Here is a 21,223-nt window from a genome sequence, read left to right as displayed (position 1 = left end):
TGTCATTGTATATCAGTGAACTTTTTTGCCTGATTGAAAAACACAAAAGTCAAATAAATGCACAATTTGTATTTTGTGTTACAAAATTGATCAGATTTTCTCGCAATTTTCCCTAATTCGTTGATACTTTTAAAGTGTTATTAATCCAAAACGTACTTAGTATGCATTTGAACAAATGTGATAGATTATTTTTTGTATTATTCTTTTTAATCGGTATGCTGTTTTTTTTTACGTTTCACTAGTATTTAATAATATATATAATCACAGTTTTCGTTATAACGTAAAAGATTGATTAACTTTACAAAACTATAATGTAAACTTACTTCTACCACATACTTACGTATTTAATTTGAGGAATTGTAAGAATAATCTCGCATTTTTTTCCAGCCTTTACGACAGTCACGATACAATTTGATGCAGACGATGAAGCCGACAATTTTGATGAGTACGACACGGATAATGACGTCCCGAATGTCGACGAATCGGAGTCTCTTCTATCCAACGTTGTGAACGACATGAACAAAACATTAACAAATTTTTATAATCATGTGACTTCTGCAAATATAACCACTGACAACAGTACACAGTCAGGCAATGAGACTAAGAAACTCGTAAAATGCAAAGATATGGTATATGAAGAAGCCGATGCGGAGCCTGTTGTCGAAATAATCAATGGGAGTGTTTTAGCCAAGCTATTGCAGATAAAACCAGATGTTACCAGCAGAGATGTGGAAGCTGATTGTGTGTTAGTACTTTTCTTTGCAAGAGCATGTCCTTTCAGTGCACACGCAGCTCCACACTTCAATGCGATAGCTCGATCATACCCGAACGTAAAAATGGTTGCACTAGATGCTCTGAAATTCCATGGCATTAATGCACAATATGGTGTTGTAGGTGTTCCAACTTTGAAAATGTTCCATAATGGACGACCAGTCGGGAAATTCAATGGTACAGAATATAACATTCATTCATTTAGCAAATTTATACATGCTATCACAGGACAAAATCCGCAAGGGCTTTTGGTTACATCTAAAGATTTTCAAGGCCCTGTTTCAAGCGTGGTTGAGAAGGAAACCGACTACTTTTTGGTTACGTCCTGGTTATTTATCTTTGTGTGCTCAGTGTATTACTTCATGCAATCAAAATGGTGGCGTATGATTGTAGAATCGGTTCAAAATAATTGGAGAGAATCTGAGGCTCAACATGAACATAATGATTAGGTTAAGTTTTATTAATTTATTCTAAAGACTTAATAAAAATATTTCATTTTTTATTGCAATTGGCTTTTGTGTATTCATTGGTAAGTGTGATTACATGAGTAATCAGAGGAGACATCAAATTCTTTAAGGTGATAATTGATGGCAGGTCAGGGTTTGTTTTAATTGCTGGCTATGGTATTATTATTTTATTATTGTTGTTTATAGTCATAAAATAAATAATATTTCAATAAATAATGACATTGTCATTGATTTGAACTTTCATGATTTTCACACATTATTTGATTTTAAATCAGGACTTAATTGTGTATAAACATTTTATTTTCCTTTACATTTCAGACGCGTTGTAATGTATGGACATGTCTATTGTCATTCAGTCTTTCGAGACCATGGGGTCTCGAAGGGACTGAATGGCCATGGACGTTGCTACAAGTCCGAAACATAGATGACGTAAATAAAACATGTTTTTATTATTTATTAAATACATCATATTTTAAAATAAGTCCTGATTTAAAATCAAATAATGACATTGTAGCTTAAAAACTAACTTTTTCTATAAGCGTCACTTTAGCTCTGCTGGCATTTCCATGTTGTTCAGTGCGCCTAATATATTTTTCGCAGTTAATTCACTCATGAGGTTTCTTGCTTCTATTGTGGCACTACCAATATGTGGTAAGATGATACAATTTTTCAGCTTGAACAATGGGCTGTCCAAAGGCAGAGGTTCTGGAGTTGTAACATCCAAACCAGCTGCTCTGATAGTGTTATTTTGCAATGCTTCTATCAAAGCATTCTGATCAACTGTTCCTCCACGACTGGTGTTAATGAAAATAGCTGTACGTTTCATTTTCTCAAATGCTTGTTTGTTGAAAAGCTCTTTCGTTTCTGGGACTAAAGCAGCACAGCAAATTACAAAGTCACTCTGCGCTAAAAGTTCGTCGAAAGACACTTTGACTGCTCCAGTTTCCTTAGCTTCTGGTTTTTCACTGCGGTTATTGTATAATATTCGAGCAGTATCAAAAGCTTTGACTCTTCGTGCTACAGCCTGGCCAATTCTGCCGAACCCAACAATGCCAACAGTTGCATCTGCTAGTCCAGGTCCTGTCATCCAGGTTGGGGCCCAGGATACCCAGCCGCCTGTCCTGGCTTCATGCATAGCTTCCGGAAGGCGTCGTGAGGTGCATAATAAAAGGGCCACCTGAAAAATGCAGTAGAAAGCTAAATATTATATAACTAGAAATTTGTATGTAGATAATAGAAAGATAATAGCTGTTATACTTAAGGATGTATAGCATACTTGAATGTCCAATCAATTACCATTGACAAAACAATTATTTGAAGAGACAGCATGACTAAGGTCAGCCATGAAAGTGAAAGTCAGGATGTTCTCTGGATTTGACTAGGGCAATACTGTCATGGGGAGTTTGATGCCCATCACTATTATATCCAAGTTTCGATTAAACTTAGAGATAAACATACCGTTAGTTCTGCAGTGGCTGCAGTTAAAACATCAGGAGTGTATCCAATCCGGATTCTCCTTTTTGTGCATTCTTGCACATCAATATGATCGTAGCCCACAGATATGGTCCCAATCACTTTAAGATCTGGTCCTGCTGCATCCAGGACTTCCTTGTCAATTTTGTCACTAAGGGAACAGTAAATGCCGTTGACACCAACAACAGCTTTAAGGAGTTCTGCATGAGGTATGGGTGTTGCCTTGTCCCAAACCTTAACATCACACCTGCAAAATTGAAAAAAATATTTTTAAACCATTATGAATACTGCCATTGGTCCTTTTATATTATTTTAAAGTATTTTAATTAAATATATGTCCCATTGTTGGATACGGGTTTTCTTTAACGGAAGGGTATACTCCTAACTGGTCTAAACTATAATATTCAATTGTAGCTATGTCTTGTTTTTGTTCCGTTGATGATTCCCTATAGTAGAGTGCTTTGAGTGCAGTGGAACTAAACTAAAATGTATTTGGAATTTCAATTATATTGCCATATCTAATTATTATGTATGTGTTAATCACTATTTTGACATATAGGGTCTAAAGACTAATGTTTTAAATACAATTCAGTACTTTTAATTTTATTTTACTGTATCAAACTTGTTGAATAGTAAGCAATAAATACCACAATTATCACATAACAATATCCTTTAAGACTCAGCAAAAAGTAACTTCACACAAGTGGAATTCATAATCCAAACACAAACATTAATCAGAAACTCACTCTTTTAATCTTTTATCTAGATTACTATTTTATATATTACTAGGTTTTTCTTGTGATAATATATTGTTTAGAATTTTCATTTCATTTTTATTTTTTATATACATTAAGTGCTGACTAAGTTTTAAATTATATCCCTCCATTATTTATCACTGACGCGGTATTTTACATATTGCTGTTTTTAAACATACTGGCTTTTATAATTTTGCCTTTAGATGTTCAAATTGTGCAAAATGCTGTTGTGAATTATACACCAAGTTTTTTATCAGTTAAAATAATAATATGACAACATCACGGTTGCGTGTTGCGGTTTTTGTAAACCATTTCCTTATCAATTTAGATGTATTTTCAATACCCCATTATAGTGGTATAACCATTCATATGTTGATTTTTATATGTATACATATAGTCATAATTATTTAATGTAAATCACACAAAAAAATTCAGAAAAGAAGAAAAATTTCAGAAATAACTACATTGTGAGTTCAACTTTGGTACAATATAATTAAAAAAAAATTGTAGTGACATACAATATTATCATGATTCATTCACCAAATTACTTCATGTCCAAACAAGAAATGAATAAAAAAAAAACAATAAAAACTTACTCCTTCTTCAAAAGATTGACACCGCACTCTGGCATATCAGAGCGAGTGATGTATACTCGAGATCTCGCTGCACTGCTGCTCATGTTGACCACGTTGTCGAACATACGACGACGAACTAAACTGACTACAAGAGCACTATCTTTATAAATCATCAGTCACGAAACAAGCGTCAACAAACAATAGTAGCTATTTAACTTCCCGGATTTCTTTTCAATGACAAAAAGGTCAATCAGTTCTCTGGCAAATACTTAGGAGGCGTCGCATTTGATGTGTTTTCAACGTCGCCCTTGAAAATCGAAGGCTTAGCGAAATATATCGTCAAATGTAAAGCGGCTACCGTGGCGAGAACAACTTTGCCTTTTGTTGACTTAAAAAATGATAAACCACTCATAATGTCTTCCAGGAGATTAACTGGATTGTTATATTTGAATTTTAATTATCAAAGCAAATTGAGTCATAAAGTTACTAAAAAATAAATAGTCACATAAACCTTGAATAATTGAAGAAAGTCACGCTGGCAGATCCCTTTGGCTGCCTTTGGCTTCTGTCATGTCAATGTCAGCTGACATTGACATTGTTTATTTGTCAATTTTTTTATAAGGATTTTGGCTTGGATAAAAGTATTTTGAGCTAGGTGTTCATAGTTTTCGGGATCCTCAATTATTTTTGTGTTTTTAATGTTGTACTTGTAGAATGGTAAAAATAACTTTGGGTTTTTTTTGAATAGTCTTTTAACTCTCTCTCTTTTAAGTTCATGCTTCCAAATAATTTGCCTTATAAATCTTGATCCTTCTTCCAGAAACTTCCTTAATGTTGTCATAATCTTAAATGAAAATTTTAAATCTTTTGCGCCCTTTCACTTTCAAATGTGACAGTATTCGGTTGGAAAATCTAAAATACCTTTTATTTAGAATCAAATACCTACTATTTAGAAAAAAAACACTCTAATCGTCTTCAAAAGACGATTAGAGTGTTTTTTACATACACTCTAATCGTCTTTTGAAGACGATTAGAGTGTATTTTTATATTAAATACAACAAACCAAAGATAAAAAACTTAAATGTTTGAATGTATTATTTTCAACATGTTATTGTATTGTCAATTTTCATTACGATTATTATTGGCGCGATAATATAAAAATTTAAAAGGGAGTAAGTTTTTTTCATGTTTAGCCTTAACACGTCTTTATTATTTACAGCAAAGGATAGGAAATAAATTAAATATTTTAAATTCTATTCTATTCTAAATTACTATGATATAAAAGAAACTAATTGAAAGAAACCGAGTTTTGCGAATGTCTTCCTGACACTAAACGTATGGTACCTAATATTTACAAACATATTTAGGATGCATTAAAAAATAAAAATGTTTTCTGACCTCTCAATGTAGATCTAATATTTTACAAATGCAGGTAACTTCACCCTTCGGAAGATACAATAGTCATTTTACTTGCAAACCATCATCTTAAAAGTGGGGCACCACACACCGTATCTATACAAGAACGTTACCGTATAACGTGTAAACAAACCAACAGTGAAACTTTTTGTGCAACGTGCATTCGACTAGTCGGTTGCCCACCGTACTCGCGCGAGCGCGAGTGGCGTCAAAATATAGTTTTTATTTTATTTTTACGAGTGACTGCGGAAAATTGTGAAACTAGTTTTTAATCGAATTTTTGACACTGATCGTGAATTTCGTGATGTACTGACTGCAATCGGATGTTGTAAGGTAATGACGAAGCATTTCTCATTGTTTATTGATTTCTTGGTCGTTTATTGTATCCAATCGAAAGCTGCTTGTGCCGGGTCGTTGAGTTCCTTTTGGTGAAGATTTGAGAAAGTCATCAACCCATTTGCGTCTCAATACGCGTGGGTTTCCTCTAAGGAAAGCGTTTAGGCCATGGTCCATCATGTAAGTTGGAGACTTCACACGTTTTCCAAGGTTTTTGAAGGTTTTTTTTATGATACCATGCCTGTCCATAACAGTTGCGGTGCCACTCGGAACACAAAATCACAGAGATCTGAGGACGGACTCTTTCACAGAGAGCTCTACTGTTACTAAATAGGTCGACGTACAGGTTTTTCCAACCAAACCAAACATCTCACGATGTTTTCCTAAAACTAAAAAAATTAATAAAATAAAAAATCTGTACAAATGTATATAGGTAACCTAATAGTCGCAGTATGCGTAACATGATTTTCCTACGGGACGGGATTTATTGTTAGTATAAAAACATAGTTTTTTTATTATTTTTATAAAATGTAAGTGCGCATTTGACCTCCATCTCACTTGATTTAAAGTGACGAAGAGGTCGATGATGGAGCACACCTAAATAATGCCTATTCACTCCTATTTTCAAATGGCCCAAGTTATAACGTTCAGGGAACAAGTCTACAGGCAGGGAATTCCACTCCATAGCCGTTCGCCATATAAATGTGAATCGTAACGCTTCGTGCGAGCGAATCTTTGGAATATCCACAACATAGGGGTGGAACCCAAGCCTACGCCTAGTCCCCCGGTGATGGAAAGCGGAAGGCGGAATTAAATCGTGTAATTCCATCGCACACTCTCCGCGATATATCCTATAAAATACCGATAAGCAGGCAACTCTAAGGCTCTAAGGTGTTCAACGCTCTGCAACTTCGCCTCTACTAATTCCCAGTTAGCTATAAGCCTCTTATCACGGTTGTCAATAGAATCCAAGGTGTCCATTGGGCAGAGCTATTGTAGCAGAGCCATCCCAAAGATGGCAGCAATAATCCATAAACGATCGGACTTGTGCTTGGTACAGCTGAAGCAACTGTCCCGGTGTAAATAACGCCTCACCCTGGAAAGGATGCCAAGCTTCCTTGATGCATTTTTGGCCATGGATTGAATGTATCTGCCGAAGTTCAAATTGGACGACAGGTCTATTCCAAGTAGCTGGAGACAGTCGGCAATCGGTATGGATAAATCACGAAAACTTGGAGTCCGCTCAAAGGACTTCGTTTTTGTGGAGAATAGATACACCTGCGTTTTGGTATTCAATTATACGCGATTGACACGGAACGGGACATGAATAATATCGGCACATATACAATTTTGCCAATTCCCGTCCCGTATACTGCGACCTTTAATAGTTAAAGTCATAGGTAGGTATAAACTGCTGTAGGGACTCGTATCGTCGATCTCGTTATTTACCGTTCCTATTATGGACCGTGGCTTACAACGCAGTAAGTGAACCTTTCCCCATAAAAGTAATTATAACAACAACTTTATTTGCATATAATATTCTATGATATGTTTCATAAGTCTGTAAATATTATAGTTCAAAGAACATCTCGACGCTGCTAAAAACAATAACATTCAGCCTATTGAAAGTGCCGTCAATGTTGATGTTCTCAAGTTTGACACTTTGGACTTTGTACCGTTGTTATTTGTTATCATAAGCTTGTGTCGAGTACAATTAAAATCTTAGGACTTTATTACAATCTCAAATGGATTTGGTTGATTCAGTAAAAATATATAATAAAATTGAGGATATTATACGCTGATTATACGATAACACGATTCCTAAAAATTGTCACGATAGAAAAAAAAACACAAACTTACCTCGAAATTTTACAAGAAAACCGCTGTATTTAACCTTTGAAATATCTTTATTTTACATATACCAATGAGTTTTGTTATACAGTTCTCAATTGGCTTTAATTTTGTTGTAATCATTAGTACAAAGATCGACCACACAGAAAAAATTCCTTCGATCCGGTCGGATTCGAACCGACGTCTTCTTGCATACCGTGCCAGACGCTATACCAACTAAGCCACGGAACGAACCAACGGACCCAACGAATTTTTCTATGTGCTTGCGTCGTGTCTTTGTATTTGGTTTTTCAACGACTTTTTAGTCGTAGCGCCATCTATGAGACATCTATGAAAGATTTATCACCTTTACAGCTACTAGTCCTGGCGAGAGATGTCGCTATTGTATGTGTATTGTACTGTATTTTAAGTTTTTATTGAATTGATATTCAACTATTTTTTGTGAAATTACTCCACTGGTTTGTTGTAATCATTAATACAAAGATCGAACGCTCAGAAAAATTTAATTTTGTTTCTAAAATAAATAAATAAAGCCTGTGTCCCTGCCGGTCGACTCAAGCAATATGAACTCTACTAGCACGGGAAAATTTTGAATTCGAGCTGAGCGATATACTCTTAAGTGTTAGGTTTGACTTTTTTTATGATATCAAGCAAACGGATGAATAAGTCGTCTGCCTGGTGGTACGTTACAAGCCAATCCATAGCAGTTGCCGTGTCACAAAGAGCTTTAAATCGTAAAGATCTGAAGGGCACCATCGCTGCACCCGTCACCCGGAGTCATAAGTTAACAAGTCCCATTTGCCTATAATTTCATCAGCACGCTTTTTCTTCAAAACCGAAACACAATTTTCTTCACAAGGAACTGCTACTAAAAAGTCTTAATCAATCGTCTTAATCATAAACAACTTAGTGTTATATAGCTACGTCATAAATAATAATAAAAGATTTTTTTTAACCGACTTCAAAATAATGAGGAGATTCTCAATTCGAATGTATGTTTTTTTATTATTACTTATATTATGCATATGGTCCCATTAAAATTTGTAGAAAATATTCTACCTCTAAGGGTAGAAAATTGAGGAATGAAACCGGTTTCGCGCACTTTCTGGTAACCGATTTCAATAAAGCGTGGCAGAATAGAGGTATTTCCAAAAATTTTTGAGGTCAGTTTTTTATAAAAAGGTTACAATTTTATATCGAACTACGTAAATAGCTTTTTTGGTAATAGTTCTAAATTATTCTCCATTCGTGATAAAAACGACAATATAGCAAACATAACACGCACAAGGAAATAACATTAGCTATACCTCATACTAAATGTGAAAGTATAGCAGGCATATGAGCATATTTAGTTTTTAAAAATGCACTTTATTACATATTATTACTATGACGAATGCTAGATATATCTTATGGCACATCGTAAGTGTTAATTAAGAAGGAAACTCTGCATTAAACAGTGATAATTACCTAGTTTTGTAATGCTAAAAATATTTTAATTGATTACTGTACGCATCTACTATGCTAGTTCATATTGCATTGTATGAAAGTTATTTCGACAGACAGTTTAGTGAGTGTGAAAAGTAGAATAACTTGAGTAAATAACATGTAAAGTAAATATAAAGAATTTACTATGCGTGTAATTTTAATTTTAGTTACATAAGCAATATGCGTCTTAATTATCTACTCGGTTCAACGTTGTAGGTGTTATTATAGTATATAATTTTGGTGCTTCGCGTATAGCGATTGAGCCAAGGAAACAATGATTGGGAGCGAAAATTTATAATTTTTAATTTATATCTTATTTTTCATTTAGTACAGGCCACGTGACATATCATAGGGACTAACACTACATATAATTAAAACACTATTTTTAACTAATCTACACGAATTGCACTTGTCGATGATGTAACCTGTAACCTGTCACGAGATCGCCGATAGATGACACCCTTCGGCCAATATTCTTCCTACGTGAAGGTTGACAGATCGGCACAATCACCACAAACGAATTAAAAAAATCACGTTATGGTGGGACTCCAACCGCTCGACTCTCAACTCACACTGGCGCAGTGTCGAAGCGTCGCGACGCGTCATGTTTTTCGCCTATAGCATATTCATCTATATTTTCCCATTAATAAGGTACAAAAGGCGTCGGACGCCGACCAAACTGTGATCCCGGGGCGCATTAACGCGAGCGTCGTCGCCAGGCGGTGTAGTTGAAAAACAGGACGCGACGCGACGCTTCGACCCTTCGCCAGTGTGTGTTGAGCCTAAGGGTGTATTTAGCCTTATGTCTGATTTACTCCACTATCTCTTCAGACTTCGTATTAATTTTGAAAGCAAAGTATTATAAATGTTGCATACAAAGGGACAGCTGAAAGACATAAAGGTCTCAATGGACGCAGAAGGAACTTCAATTTGTGAAAAGGAGTGTAGAAAAATTCATGATCATAGCTGACAATAATATTATTTTACCTCCTTTTTTTTAAAAAAAAAAGTGCGCATTTGGAACACGCGATTACTCTTGCGATTCATAGGCGATTGCATTGTTTTAAGCAGCGATGCATACGCGATGCAAACGGGCGGTGGCATCCAAGCAATCGCTTTTATATCACAAGTGTATCGATGGAATCGCGCGTTTGTATCGATGCAGTCGCGCGTTTGCATCGCGTATGCTTCGCTACTTAAAATCGCGTGTCTATAAGGCTGCCTTTCCACCAAAGCTGTGTGAATGCATTATGAACTCTTTTCAGCTATGCGCGGGCGGTGTACGGTGTGATGGGGTGAGCGGTGGCGATGTGTCAGTATCAGTTAGTGTCATACTTTCAGTAGCTCTAGTTTCCTACATCGTTTTGCACACATTCCTCGCCCGCATCCCTTGCACATATTCCTCGCACACATTTCTCGCTATTCTGTATGTACAAATACTTGGCTCCGCTAACACTTATCCACCGGAGCTGCGCTAAGCGAGGCTAGGAAAATGGGGTAATCCTATTGGTGGATTTTTCTCGCACACTGCATCGCTACATCTCTGGTGAACTGCAGCCTAAAGGTAGACGATTAGCTACTGCATCGCTTCTGCATCGCGTTCACATCGCTGCTAAAAGCCGACGTGTCTAACCGCCCTTTGACTTCCATCTCACCTGATGGAAAGTGACGATGAAGTCGACGATCAAATCATATCAATCATGAAGATATGGAATAACGGGAACGGCATTTGATTACTTAGAGGTATGCATTTGATGAAAGTAAAATCTGATGAATGAATAATTTTTTTTTATTGAATTGATATTCAATTATTTTTTGTGAAATTACTCCACTAATTTGTTATAATTATTAATACAAAGATCGAACACTCAGAAAAGACACTCAGAAAAAATTCCTTCGATCCGGTCGGATTCGAACCGACCGACGTCTTCTTGCATACCGTGCCAGACGCTATGCCAACTAAGCCACGGAACGAACCAACGGACCTCACGAATTTTTCTATGTGCTTGCGTCGTCGTGACTTTTTAGTCATTTATCTGATGAATTGTTAAAAGTTATGAAACAAATGTTGTTATTTATGATGATGTATTATAGTCCTGCGAGGTTTTTTCTATCTATTTTCTTTTGAATTTTCCACAAAAGACAATAAAGAATATTAGTAGAAAAATTCGTTAATTAAACGGTAAATTGCTAGAACTTTCTTAAATCGTGAGATATGTAGCACTGAGCTCAGTGCCGGGTATGCGGAGTATTCATTAAATCTACGACAGACTTTCATCTTGTTAGTGCTGCTTACTTGAAATATTAGCCAAACTTCTTGCACGAGATCCGATTTCAATTTTTAATTATGAAAATGTAATTTATGTTAAGAAGAATAGTATTTTTTTTTCAGATGTAACATATAGGACGAGGAATATAACAAAGCTAGCTGTTCTTGATAGTCGTCTTCACAAAGTCACAAATTCACTTAGACGAAAATGTATATCGGCCATTCTCAAAACAGCAAGTTATAAAGAACCATAAATATTTTTTTACGTAGTTTATACTTTTATCTAAAGGTATTTTTAAGATTTTAGCTCTGCTACTTAACTATTATACATATTTTATTTCTCAAACCCACTGTCTCCAGTTACCGTAGCCTGTGCGGACGCTACCTTTTTCTCCAAATTTACTTCTCATTTTAGTCCTTAATGATAAAAATATAACCCACGACGACCATTCTTTTAAAATCTACTATCAAATATCCGAGTGTCCGGCCGGAAGGTATAATTACCATCGCCATTCATTTTCGAAGTGCTCATCCCTAAACCACGAAATATTTGAAATTCACTATTGCCTGAATTGCGAGCTATCAGTCATGTTTCTGCACTTGACTAGTGCGAATGTACCAGAGTCGACGTATCCGCTCGTAATTTAAATAAATGGCTACGGTAATTAGGCTGAGAACATTAAATTGTGAGAATGGCCGATATATAATTCGAGAGATTCTATTCGCTTCTAAATAATAAGATTCCGGTAGATTTATTTATTTATTTATTTATTTATTCTTAGGAAGGTTTACAGCATTCTTTAATATTAATTTATAAACTGAATGGAAACTTATAAGCCTATTAAAAACTTCCACATATGAAAATCTATATACAAAACATATGTTAACACTAATTGCTAATCCTACATACGCATATACACTTTAGTTTAATTTAGTTTAAGTCCAATAATAATATTAACGACATAAATATATACATATCCAACTATACTATTTAATACATACATATATTCAACATAATAAGATTTATATACCTACTTATAATTTGAGCATACCCACCATATCTAAAATATTTACTAGTTATTGCCTTTTAAAATAATTCAGCCCCACAGTTCTCTTTATAGATGTAGTGCTAGACGCAAATAAATCAAAGTCATTATCGGTGCTATACTTGTTAAAGGTTTTACAGCTACGCACCATGAATGAATTTTGCCTGTAATTTGTGCGAACATTTGGTAAGTGAAGCAGAGGGCGCTGCCGCAAAGCCAGTGCGTTAGCACGAAGACCAATCATGGACAGCAATTCCGGACAGTCAATTTTACCATTTGCCAGTTTAGATAAGAGACAGATGTCATTTATTTCCCGACGCATTAACATATTCGAAATATGCCATTCACGAGGTTTAAAACATTAAGGAGTCAAAAACTTTATTCTAAAGGTGATTTATTATACGGTTTGGATGCCAAAAATCCGTAGTAGTAACCGTTTAACTCCTGCAGGTACTCTCTATCTTTAACATTTGAAATAAATATTGTATATGATAAATGTTTACAATTGTATACTTACAAAGAGCAAGTTTTTTTAAAAACTTCTATGTTAATGTGTATATTTATAGTATTGTATGCAATCGTTGCATAATGAAGGTTCTTTAAGTCGAGTATCGTCTTACTCGGCAAAACCTCGTGGCCTACATATTAGGTACGAGATTTTAAGACCTAATAATTATGTTTGTTGTCATGGAGACCACAATCGCAAAAGAAAGCCGCATAAACGTTATACAACAAAAAACAACGAGATAGAATAGAAGCATCGCTTAAATTTTGAACAATATATTTTTTTTATAAAGGTTATGGCCCGGTTGCAAGACCTTTAGGCCAATTTAACCAATCAGGAGGCAATAGAGCGTTTGATTAGTGTCAGAAGAGTGTCATATTCATATAATTGGTATTTTAACACCGAGTATAATTATAACGAAACAATGGCCATACATTCGTGGTAACTCATCAGTGATACATCACTTATAAACATCAACTCTCGTTTGCACTGAAATATAGAAGCGCCAACAACTGACCTCCTACGTCTCCGTATATTCCAAAAATATTCTGTATTTATTGTAATAAAGCTAATACCTCTGACAATGGCGTGCTGTTTCATTTGGTGGTGTGGAGAAAAACAGCAAAACATCTAATTACAAAACAAACGGAATCACATTTCATTGGTCATTAAATATGTGATTTTGCAATTTTCGTCCATTATAGCAAAGCTCAAGATAACTGGTCGATTTGAAGTGAAACAATTGACGATAACCATTGACGACACCCGTCAATTATTTCGAATTCGGGTTGGCTGATCGGAGCGCAGTTGTCACAGTCATTACATATCATTATATGTCAGAGTAGTTTTCAAACAAATTAAATGACATTTCGTCTATTTCTGGTTATATACTCGATGTATTTTATTTAGCAAAAATACGATGTCCTTTTTTTGTAACTCATTGTAATTCTGTATACTGTACAACTCTAATAAAAGTTTTCAGTTCAATGGCGAATAGCATAGAGATAGACAATAGAATTTTGATTCAAAACTAAAAAGAGCGCCTTTTGGATATATTGGACAGAAGGAGTAAAAAACGTATTATTGTAACTATAGCTTAATTTAAAATTTCTACGTCCGTTTTCTCAACAAATCGACTGTGAACTGGCAACCGGTACTATCTTAATTTTCTAAAGATTTCATTTTTGAATACCATTTTACACTATTTAATACTCCGCTGCGTTGCAAGAAATTCCATTTTAGATAAATTTAATTTTGGCGCCAGAATCGAGTTCATTCAACTTGTACTAACTTCTAACCAGATGCTATATAATGACGCAAACAGTTCTTTTCTTCGTCCTGTAAAATTGTCAAAATTTAGATAATATCGGTTGCCAGTTCATAGTCGAAATGCGTTTTGTAATTTTTTTAACGCTCATACTTATAGGCCTGCATTAGGGAGACCCTGCGTTGCGGATACCTTGGTTACACACATAGACAGACAACCAAAAATTACACCCAAACTCACGAGAGAAATAAATGTAGGCCACACAAACATTTGTCCCGGCCCGGGAATCGAACCCGGGATCTCTGCATGGCAGTCCAGTAAAGTAACCGTTCGGCCACGGAGGCAGTATAATAACAAAAGTAATGCGTTCATTTGCTTAAAACATGGTATAACAGAAGATGTACCGCATATTATATTAAATAGCAAATGCAAATTTCTAGTAATACAATGTCAATTGGTATCAATTTGGACTACAAATTACGACTTACTTACATTTTGTAATGTAATCGTTGCATTTATGAAATAGGACGTATTGCTTATTATTGTTCAACTGTATTTCTGTAAGCAATGATCGATTGCTATAGATACAGTGTAATCCATTATGATAATGCTACGTTATCTTCGTAGTATAATGAAACAATTTGAAATCTGTCTTCATAATATTAGCCCGGTGTGAGTTGACAAATTAAATTAACTAATTTACATTATAACGATTAATTATCTCTACAGATTTGGGACGACCTTGATGGTTGACCGGTTAACACTGTCAGTGCTAGATGGGTTCGATTCATGGTAGGACCATTTTGGAAAATAGCTTTTTGATTAGTCCTCGTCTTAATGTCCTTTGGTACTAGTACATGGAGTTTCCTAGTTTGAGTCCGTCCGGGTAATTGGTGTTAAAAAATTGGTGTGATTGTCTGGCACTATTATTATTTAAATTTTTTATTCAATTGATATTCAATTATTTTTATGTGAAATTACTCCACTAGTTTGTTATAATTATTAATACAAAGATCGAACACTCAGAAAAAATTCCTTCGATCCAGCCGGATTCGAACCGACGTCTCGTAGCATACCGTGGCAGACGCTATACCTACCAGGAGTTAAACTGGGTAAATAAAAAGTCGTTAAAAAGATCACTCTACTGCTACTACTGGTCTGTAGCTCAATCAATAATCAGTAATAACCAACTAGTGGAATTATTATCACAAAAAAATACACGAATTTCATAGTAGCTATCGAGTTTATAAGATGATGGTAGCAAATCGTCTTGGTATTCAAAAAATTGTTTTTTCTCCTCACTAACTCTGAAAGGCTTTCTTTCGCATTATAAATCTGCGCGCAAAAGCGTTTTTAACCGACTTCAAAAAAAGGAGGAGGTTCTCAATACGACTGTATGTTTTTTTTATGTATGTTATGCGATAGCTCCGGTATTTGTGAACCGATTTTCATGATTTTTTTTTGTTGGAAAGAGGGTACCTCCATAGTGGTCCCATTTTGTTTTGAAGAAAATCATCCACCTCTAAGAGTGGCTGATCACGCATGAACATTCATTGTTATAAATAGCGCCTAAATTTTACTTAATGAGCTGTTATTTTAATGGTTGGTTTTGCTATTCTCCAATTCAAGGCGTTTTTCTCTCTCAATATACTTTGAGTAGCGAAAACCGATTGTTTGATTTGATTTGTTTATTAAATTTGTTTAATTCGTCGAAGGATTAAAATAATTTCATTTAATCACATAAAATGATAAATACAAAGAAAAAGAAAACGTTTTTTTTTTTTTTTTTCTGCTTTTCTTTCATCTACCATTTTCCTTGCTATCGTGAGGTGAAAAGTTGTGTGTTTCGCTAGGCAGCAAAGTTATTTTGCGTCTCGAGCCTTGAAACCTCGTATTCCAGAACTCTACTCAATGCTCAAGTCAGGATTTGAGCAGACTTGAGTATGATTTCAAGCACTGGAGATACGACCCTAATGGCAAGGACTTGAGTATGATTTCTAGTGCTTTGAATCATACTCAAATCCTGACTTGAGCATTGAGTACAGTTCTGGAATACGATTCTTAGCATCCTTCGCTTGCATAACATATAACATTTTTTTTTATAACACTAAGTGACGGGACGAACAAGTCGTGCACCCGGTGGCAAGTGACACACCTGTCCATGAAGTAAGTTATGGAGAATGTCGTACAGGAGTCACCTTTTTGTAAAATTTTTATATGTCGCCAATTCAGACATCAGCAGATTTAGCTTTACACTTAAATTTCAAATTCAACTCTATATCACTTGTATTTATAATCATCACCAATGATAGCCCATTATACGTGTAACTGCTGGCATCTGTTTTTCCGGCCATAGTTCGCAACGCTGACCGAAATGTGGATTGGGAATTTCACACTCCCAACGCTTATGAATTTATCCGTCTGGTAACCATTAAGTGATCCAGGTTGTACCCTTCTTTCCTGGCAATGTGACCAAAGAAAACTGGGCTACTAAACATTCACGCAATTACGCATAACTAGCATTTGATTGTGAGTTTCCATTTTGGTAATTTTGTGGCCAAATCAAACCCGCGTAAATGTCGTGTCGTGGCACTAAATTAGCGTGAATTACGGGAATCTATTGTTATCAGTCGATAGACAACATGAATTAAAGCTTACTGTGCAACAATGAAAGTCGTAGCCATTTCAAATAAAAAACAATAAAATTTAATCCGTCTTCTGTAAAATTTGATTTAGTCCAGATACGCTTTTTACCAATACTACATACGCGGATTTGCACTATCCCAGACGAAATGTATTCAACTAAAAAAAAAAGTCAGAGATACATCACAGGAAATCGAATCGTGGACTAAACAAGAAACCGCTCGCCCGCTAGGCTACAATGCTCTTATAATAAGAACCATCATATTAAGTCCAAATTGTAAAACCGAGCGTGACATTGATTGTATACCATTTGTCGAAATATGCAGACAAAATTAGTTAAAAAATATAATTGCGAGTCCATTTATACCTTCCCATTCACATTAGCATTAGGTACTTAATCAATCAATCGAGTAATTTACAACACTCAGTTCTTGTGGTCTTTACTGTGACGATTTACACTTGTTTAAGGCATTGAATTTATAGAAGTCAATGCATCAAAGTCACTCTCTTAAACGTAATTCTATCCATAGCAATACTTTTTTCTTACACTCTTATATGCCGTGCCTTCCACTGTTTCTTTTGATAGATCCTCGTCAACGATTGCTTTCCACTGTTCTCGTCGTCGTTTATTTATAAATAAACCATTACTGAGCATTTGGTACACCTGGAGTTCCAAATGCTAAAAGCATTAATGGTAAACGACATCTCAAATATAATTTCAACAACTGCAACGCTCGGAAGCCGATAAATGTTTAAAAACACACTGCCCACTTTCTACCGGCAATTAGAAGTTTCGCACACGAAAGCGTCGCTGTTATTTAGCAACGCGACAAGATGCGGCAAATGCGAGATTAATGTCCGCATCAGCGAGATACGTTCTTTTTTATTTAATCACAGAATAAGTAGATACGACGCTACGGTAATTTTTTCTGTAAAGCAGCAATTTGTAGACTGTTTTGGGCAGTTCAGTCCTTAGTATGGCCAGTACTTGTAAATGTTTTGGGGCTTATTAGATTATTTAAACGACTATCGTATGTTACTTCTTTCTTACTACGATATGACTTTTATTCTTTTCCCGATACTACAGAGCGTTGCAAGATTAAGCGGCAAACAACAGTTAACAACAATAAGGATGGCATGTTTTAAGTCGAGACGAAAGTAGTCACCGACATCAAGAGGGCGTAAAGAAATATGTTTGTCCTTAAAGGTAAATGCCGCTTCACGATTAGAAAATGCTTTATCACGTTCAAATATTTAACGTCTAAGTAAATGCTAATATTGCAGTTTCTATTGTAGGTGCACGAGCAATACCTCTATACTCGTTGAAATAGATACCCACTTGAAGCCAATGTTTTTAACAAACAACAAAGAGGGTACCTCAGTATTGGCCCTATTTAAATTTTAAGCAAATATTCAACCTGTAAGTGTGGCAAACAAGGGGATGATTCCGATTGCGCGCACTTTCCCGTAAACGATGTCAATAAAACTTGGCAAATATATGTAATTCCATGAACTTTTGAGGTAGGTTTTTTAGTCTTTTTTGTTATAAAAAGTTATATTCAATTTACTGCCGTTAATTTGCAATGTACTTGTACGCTGACGAACTGTCTCTGTGGGATGAGTGTGTGCGTCATTATGTATACTCCTTAGCATTCAACAACTGGATATCATTTTATTAGTAATGTAAGAACTATCCAAAACAAATAAAATGTTTTTATCGTCCTGATAAACAGTCACGAACAATGCACGGACCATCTGAGGTGCACAAAACATGATGCAACAAAACCTTAGAGCGCATAGTTTATCACGTTGTCACAATGACATTCCTTTACTTGCTGGGTAGGTTACCCAGCGTCTAGTTACAGCAAAAATGTGGGTGTGGTAGCAACCGAAGCATTTGATTTTGCGGCTCACTAACGTACGTTTCTATCCAACGGTTTCGGTTTACGTAATCTTTTCGATACAAATCTAGTTATTGTAACGATATTTTTTATTCTATTGAGGAGGATTTTGGTCTTAAAATACTTTATAAAATAATAGTCTAAAATGTGGGTTCCTCAGGCAACGGTTTTCGGTCCAAACCTGTTTAATATTTACACTCAAATTACAATGCGTGTTATGATACCGGAATTAGCATTCTCGTTCAAACATAAAGCTGAACTGGTTTGATAAGTCTTGTAATGAAAGTGGACTTGCATAATTTGACAGTGATGATTTTTTTTACATAATTGTAAACTTGTATTAATAAAAAGAAACTTGTCAATTAATTATTTCATCGTGTTTTTTTTTATTTGTCAATTTTACAAAACATTGGTTTTCTAATAGCACAAGTTAAGCCGGTTAAGTTGATTTATGATATAATAATATATAGCAGGTATTTATAGTGTTCTAACGCATTTCATGCAATTTTGAAGTACTCCTTGTTTGTGTAATATAATGATCGTGCTTATGAATTGCTTGATAAAGATTACTTTCTCCATATAGGAAATAAATATAAAAATTCACTTTCACCTTGAAATATGTGTTTTAAAGAACAAGTATAAAGCAATAGGTGTCCGATGGTCTTCCTTTTTTCCCACGTTCCGATTATCCGGTCCGATTGTTATTGCAGCAACCGATCGAATCTAACGGCCAGTCCTAGATCGGTCGCCGGAATCAGATAAATAGACTTTAATAAAATCGTGGTAGGAATTTTTTATTTGTTATTATAGGTGGAGATGCAACATTTCGCAATGTTTGCGAATTCGATTTGTGTAAGTGCGGTGGACCATAGCAGCCGTTATACCAACTGCAAAAATACTATCTTACGTATAAGTACATAGCGATAATACAGTTTTAAAGAGCTACAATTTATGTACTTTGATGAGTTGTTGATTATACTAGATTGTACTTAACATAGACTTAGACGTAGATTTTATAAAATAAAATGGGAAAGCACTAAAAACATGAAACCAATATTGATGTGATTATATGGCACAACGTATTTATTTATGAGGATTAAAATATGCTATACTGCTGTAGGCGCAACACTCTCAATCTTGAAAAAAAATTAGGTTTATAATGTCCTATATGAACCAAGGTCGAACATAAACCACTTCAAAATGATCATGCAATATTCTTAATAGTCCTTGACACTATATTAAGAACTGACGGATGGACTCATTTTTAGTGAACAATAAAACAAAGGGACAATTCTACCTCACAAATGATTTCAAACTCTATTCATTCTACAAACGGTTGGAATTAAAACATCCAAATTAGCAGTGCATCGATGCGTGTTTCCTTGCAAAAGGTCTATACCAAGGTTTGTCTGAATTTTATTTGAAGACTCATAATTTTTTGAAATTCTCTTACATATTTCGAGACTTTCAATATATTTGTTGTCCAAGGCTCATTTTCTACCTTATTGAAATTGTTTTGCCAATGGACACGCAAATTGATAAACTGAAGTTTGGTGTGGCATTTCCGTGACTTGGTTGTCCAGTCTACTGTTTTCGAAGCGTATGATGACAATGATTTTGCAGGGTCTACAAGCAGTATCCATAACATAAGTTTTGTTTTAGTTCAGCGCATTTTGCGCAACTTTTCTGGCGCTCAAACAGTGTATAGATTAATAAATTTGATACTTTCGTGAATTGGCCCCAAGAAAATAATACAAATTGACCAGTAAAAAGTATGGCATTTTACGGTTTTAAGGTTTATGTGATGCGATCAATTCGACGATTCTATATTGTCTTAGTCACTAATGGCTTACAAAAGCGCCCACGGATAGTGCCATGGGCGCTTTTGTTACCAAACAGTCCATGACAACTAAAGCGGCCAGGAATGAATTTGCCGCCGCTAGTCGTAAATTGTCCATGCTTAAAGTGATGAGTCCAGATTGACCCTTTTACTTAATGATTGAGCTAGAAATTGAGAAGATTGAGAAAATGCCACGTCAAGAAATAAAAAGAAATTCGCTGTGCCGAATTGTCCACGCTAGCTGTGACCTCTGAGATTACAAGAGGTGGAATCTGATATTTCAATTACTATAAGCATAAACAAGACAAGGCAGCTACTTGGCTACTAAATCCCCCGAGCTCCCCACAAACGCCATAACAGCACTACAATGACTACAAGTGGTCATCCGTTTGTCACTGAATGTGCAATGTGGAAACAGAAAATTCTCCCACCATCTGGTTTCATTATCCCTGAAGAGCTACTACATCCAGGTAGCGATCTGCAGTTGGCTCGTGTGGAAGTCTTTGAATAGACTCAGGTAGATGACTGCAGAGACAAGATGCGTAAATGGGAGCTCAGGGATGTTAGTCTAACCCGATGTGACTGCGATGCCCCACCCAACACAGTCCATGCAGTCCTAGTGC

At 35.5% G+C, this 21,223-nt stretch overlaps 3 protein-coding genes across 5 annotated transcripts in view; 2 read left to right on the top strand and 1 right to left on the bottom strand.

Moving 5' to 3' along the window:
- The first annotated feature begins 98 nt into the window (after positions 1 to 98).
- Positions 99 to 1,281, top strand: LOC113229147 (thioredoxin domain-containing protein 15). Its single transcript, XM_026462653.1, has 2 exons — positions 99 to 213; positions 388 to 1,281. Exons 1-2 carry the CDS (start codon positions 162 to 164, stop codon positions 1,218 to 1,220), a joined length of 885 nt encoding a protein of 294 aa, XP_026318438.1. The 5' UTR covers positions 99 to 161; the 3' UTR covers positions 1,221 to 1,281.
- Positions 1,282 to 1,424: 143 nt separating this feature from the next.
- On the bottom strand, positions 1,425 to 4,595 carry LOC113229132 (glyoxylate reductase/hydroxypyruvate reductase). 2 transcript variants are annotated; one of them, XM_026462630.1, is made up of 4 exons: positions 4,553 to 4,595; positions 4,063 to 4,186; positions 2,697 to 2,958; positions 1,425 to 2,415 (listed from the first exon to the last, which is right to left on the bottom strand). In XM_026462630.1, exons 2-4 carry the CDS (start codon positions 4,164 to 4,166, stop codon positions 1,780 to 1,782), a joined length of 1,002 nt encoding a protein of 333 aa, XP_026318415.1. In that variant the 5' UTR covers positions 4,167 to 4,186; positions 4,553 to 4,595; the 3' UTR covers positions 1,425 to 1,779. The 2 variants fall into 2 exon arrangements, with proteins under 2 accessions (XP_026318415.1, XP_026318414.1); XM_026462629.1 differs by lacking the exon at positions 4,553 to 4,595 and having other exon boundaries at positions 4,063 to 4,524.
- Positions 4,596 to 5,638: 1,043 nt separating this feature from the next.
- The window catches only part of LOC113229131 (SH2 domain-containing protein 4B-like), a 117,591-nt gene continuing 102,006 nt past the window's right edge, over positions 5,639 to 21,223 (top strand). For both annotated transcript variants that reach the window (XM_026462628.1, XM_026462626.1), the window contains exon 1: positions 5,639 to 5,790. The gene's annotated coding sequence lies outside the window, so the exon portion shown is untranslated. The remainder of the gene's footprint in view (positions 5,791 to 21,223) is intronic.

This window comes from Hyposmocoma kahamanoa, unplaced genomic scaffold, assembly GCF_003589595.1.
Source record: "Hyposmocoma kahamanoa isolate Upper Pololo Valley unplaced genomic scaffold, ASM358959v1 279, whole genome shotgun sequence".
Lineage (NCBI taxonomy): Eukaryota > Metazoa > Arthropoda > Insecta > Lepidoptera > Cosmopterigidae > Hyposmocoma > Hyposmocoma kahamanoa.
The sequence above is the reverse complement of the archived record's forward strand: the minus strand, read 5'-3'. Positions and strand labels throughout refer to the sequence as shown.

What these genes read in the sequence shown, in the direction of transcription:
- LOC113229132 (XM_026462629.1), bottom strand. Translation starts at nt 4,214, where the DNA reads ATGATTTATAAAGATAGTGCTCTTGTAGTCAGTTTAGTTCGTCGTCGT. An exon ending in GTCAATCTTTTGAAGAAGGA is followed by an intron (nt 2,959 to 4,062) that starts GTAAGTTTTTAT and finishes TCAATTTTGCAG; the next exon opens with GTGTGATGTTAAGGTTTGGG. An exon ending in CAGCCACTGCAGAACTAACG is followed by an intron (nt 2,416 to 2,696) that starts GTATGTTTATCT and finishes TGCATTTTTCAG; the next exon opens with GTGGCCCTTTTATTATGCAC.
- LOC113229147 (XM_026462653.1), top strand. Translation starts at nt 162, where the DNA reads ATGCATTTGAACAAATGTGATAGATTATTTTTTGTATTATTCTTTTTA. An exon ending in TGTATTATTCTTTTTAATCG is followed by an intron (nt 214 to 387) that starts GTATGCTGTTTT and finishes ATTTTTTTCCAG; the next exon opens with CCTTTACGACAGTCACGATA.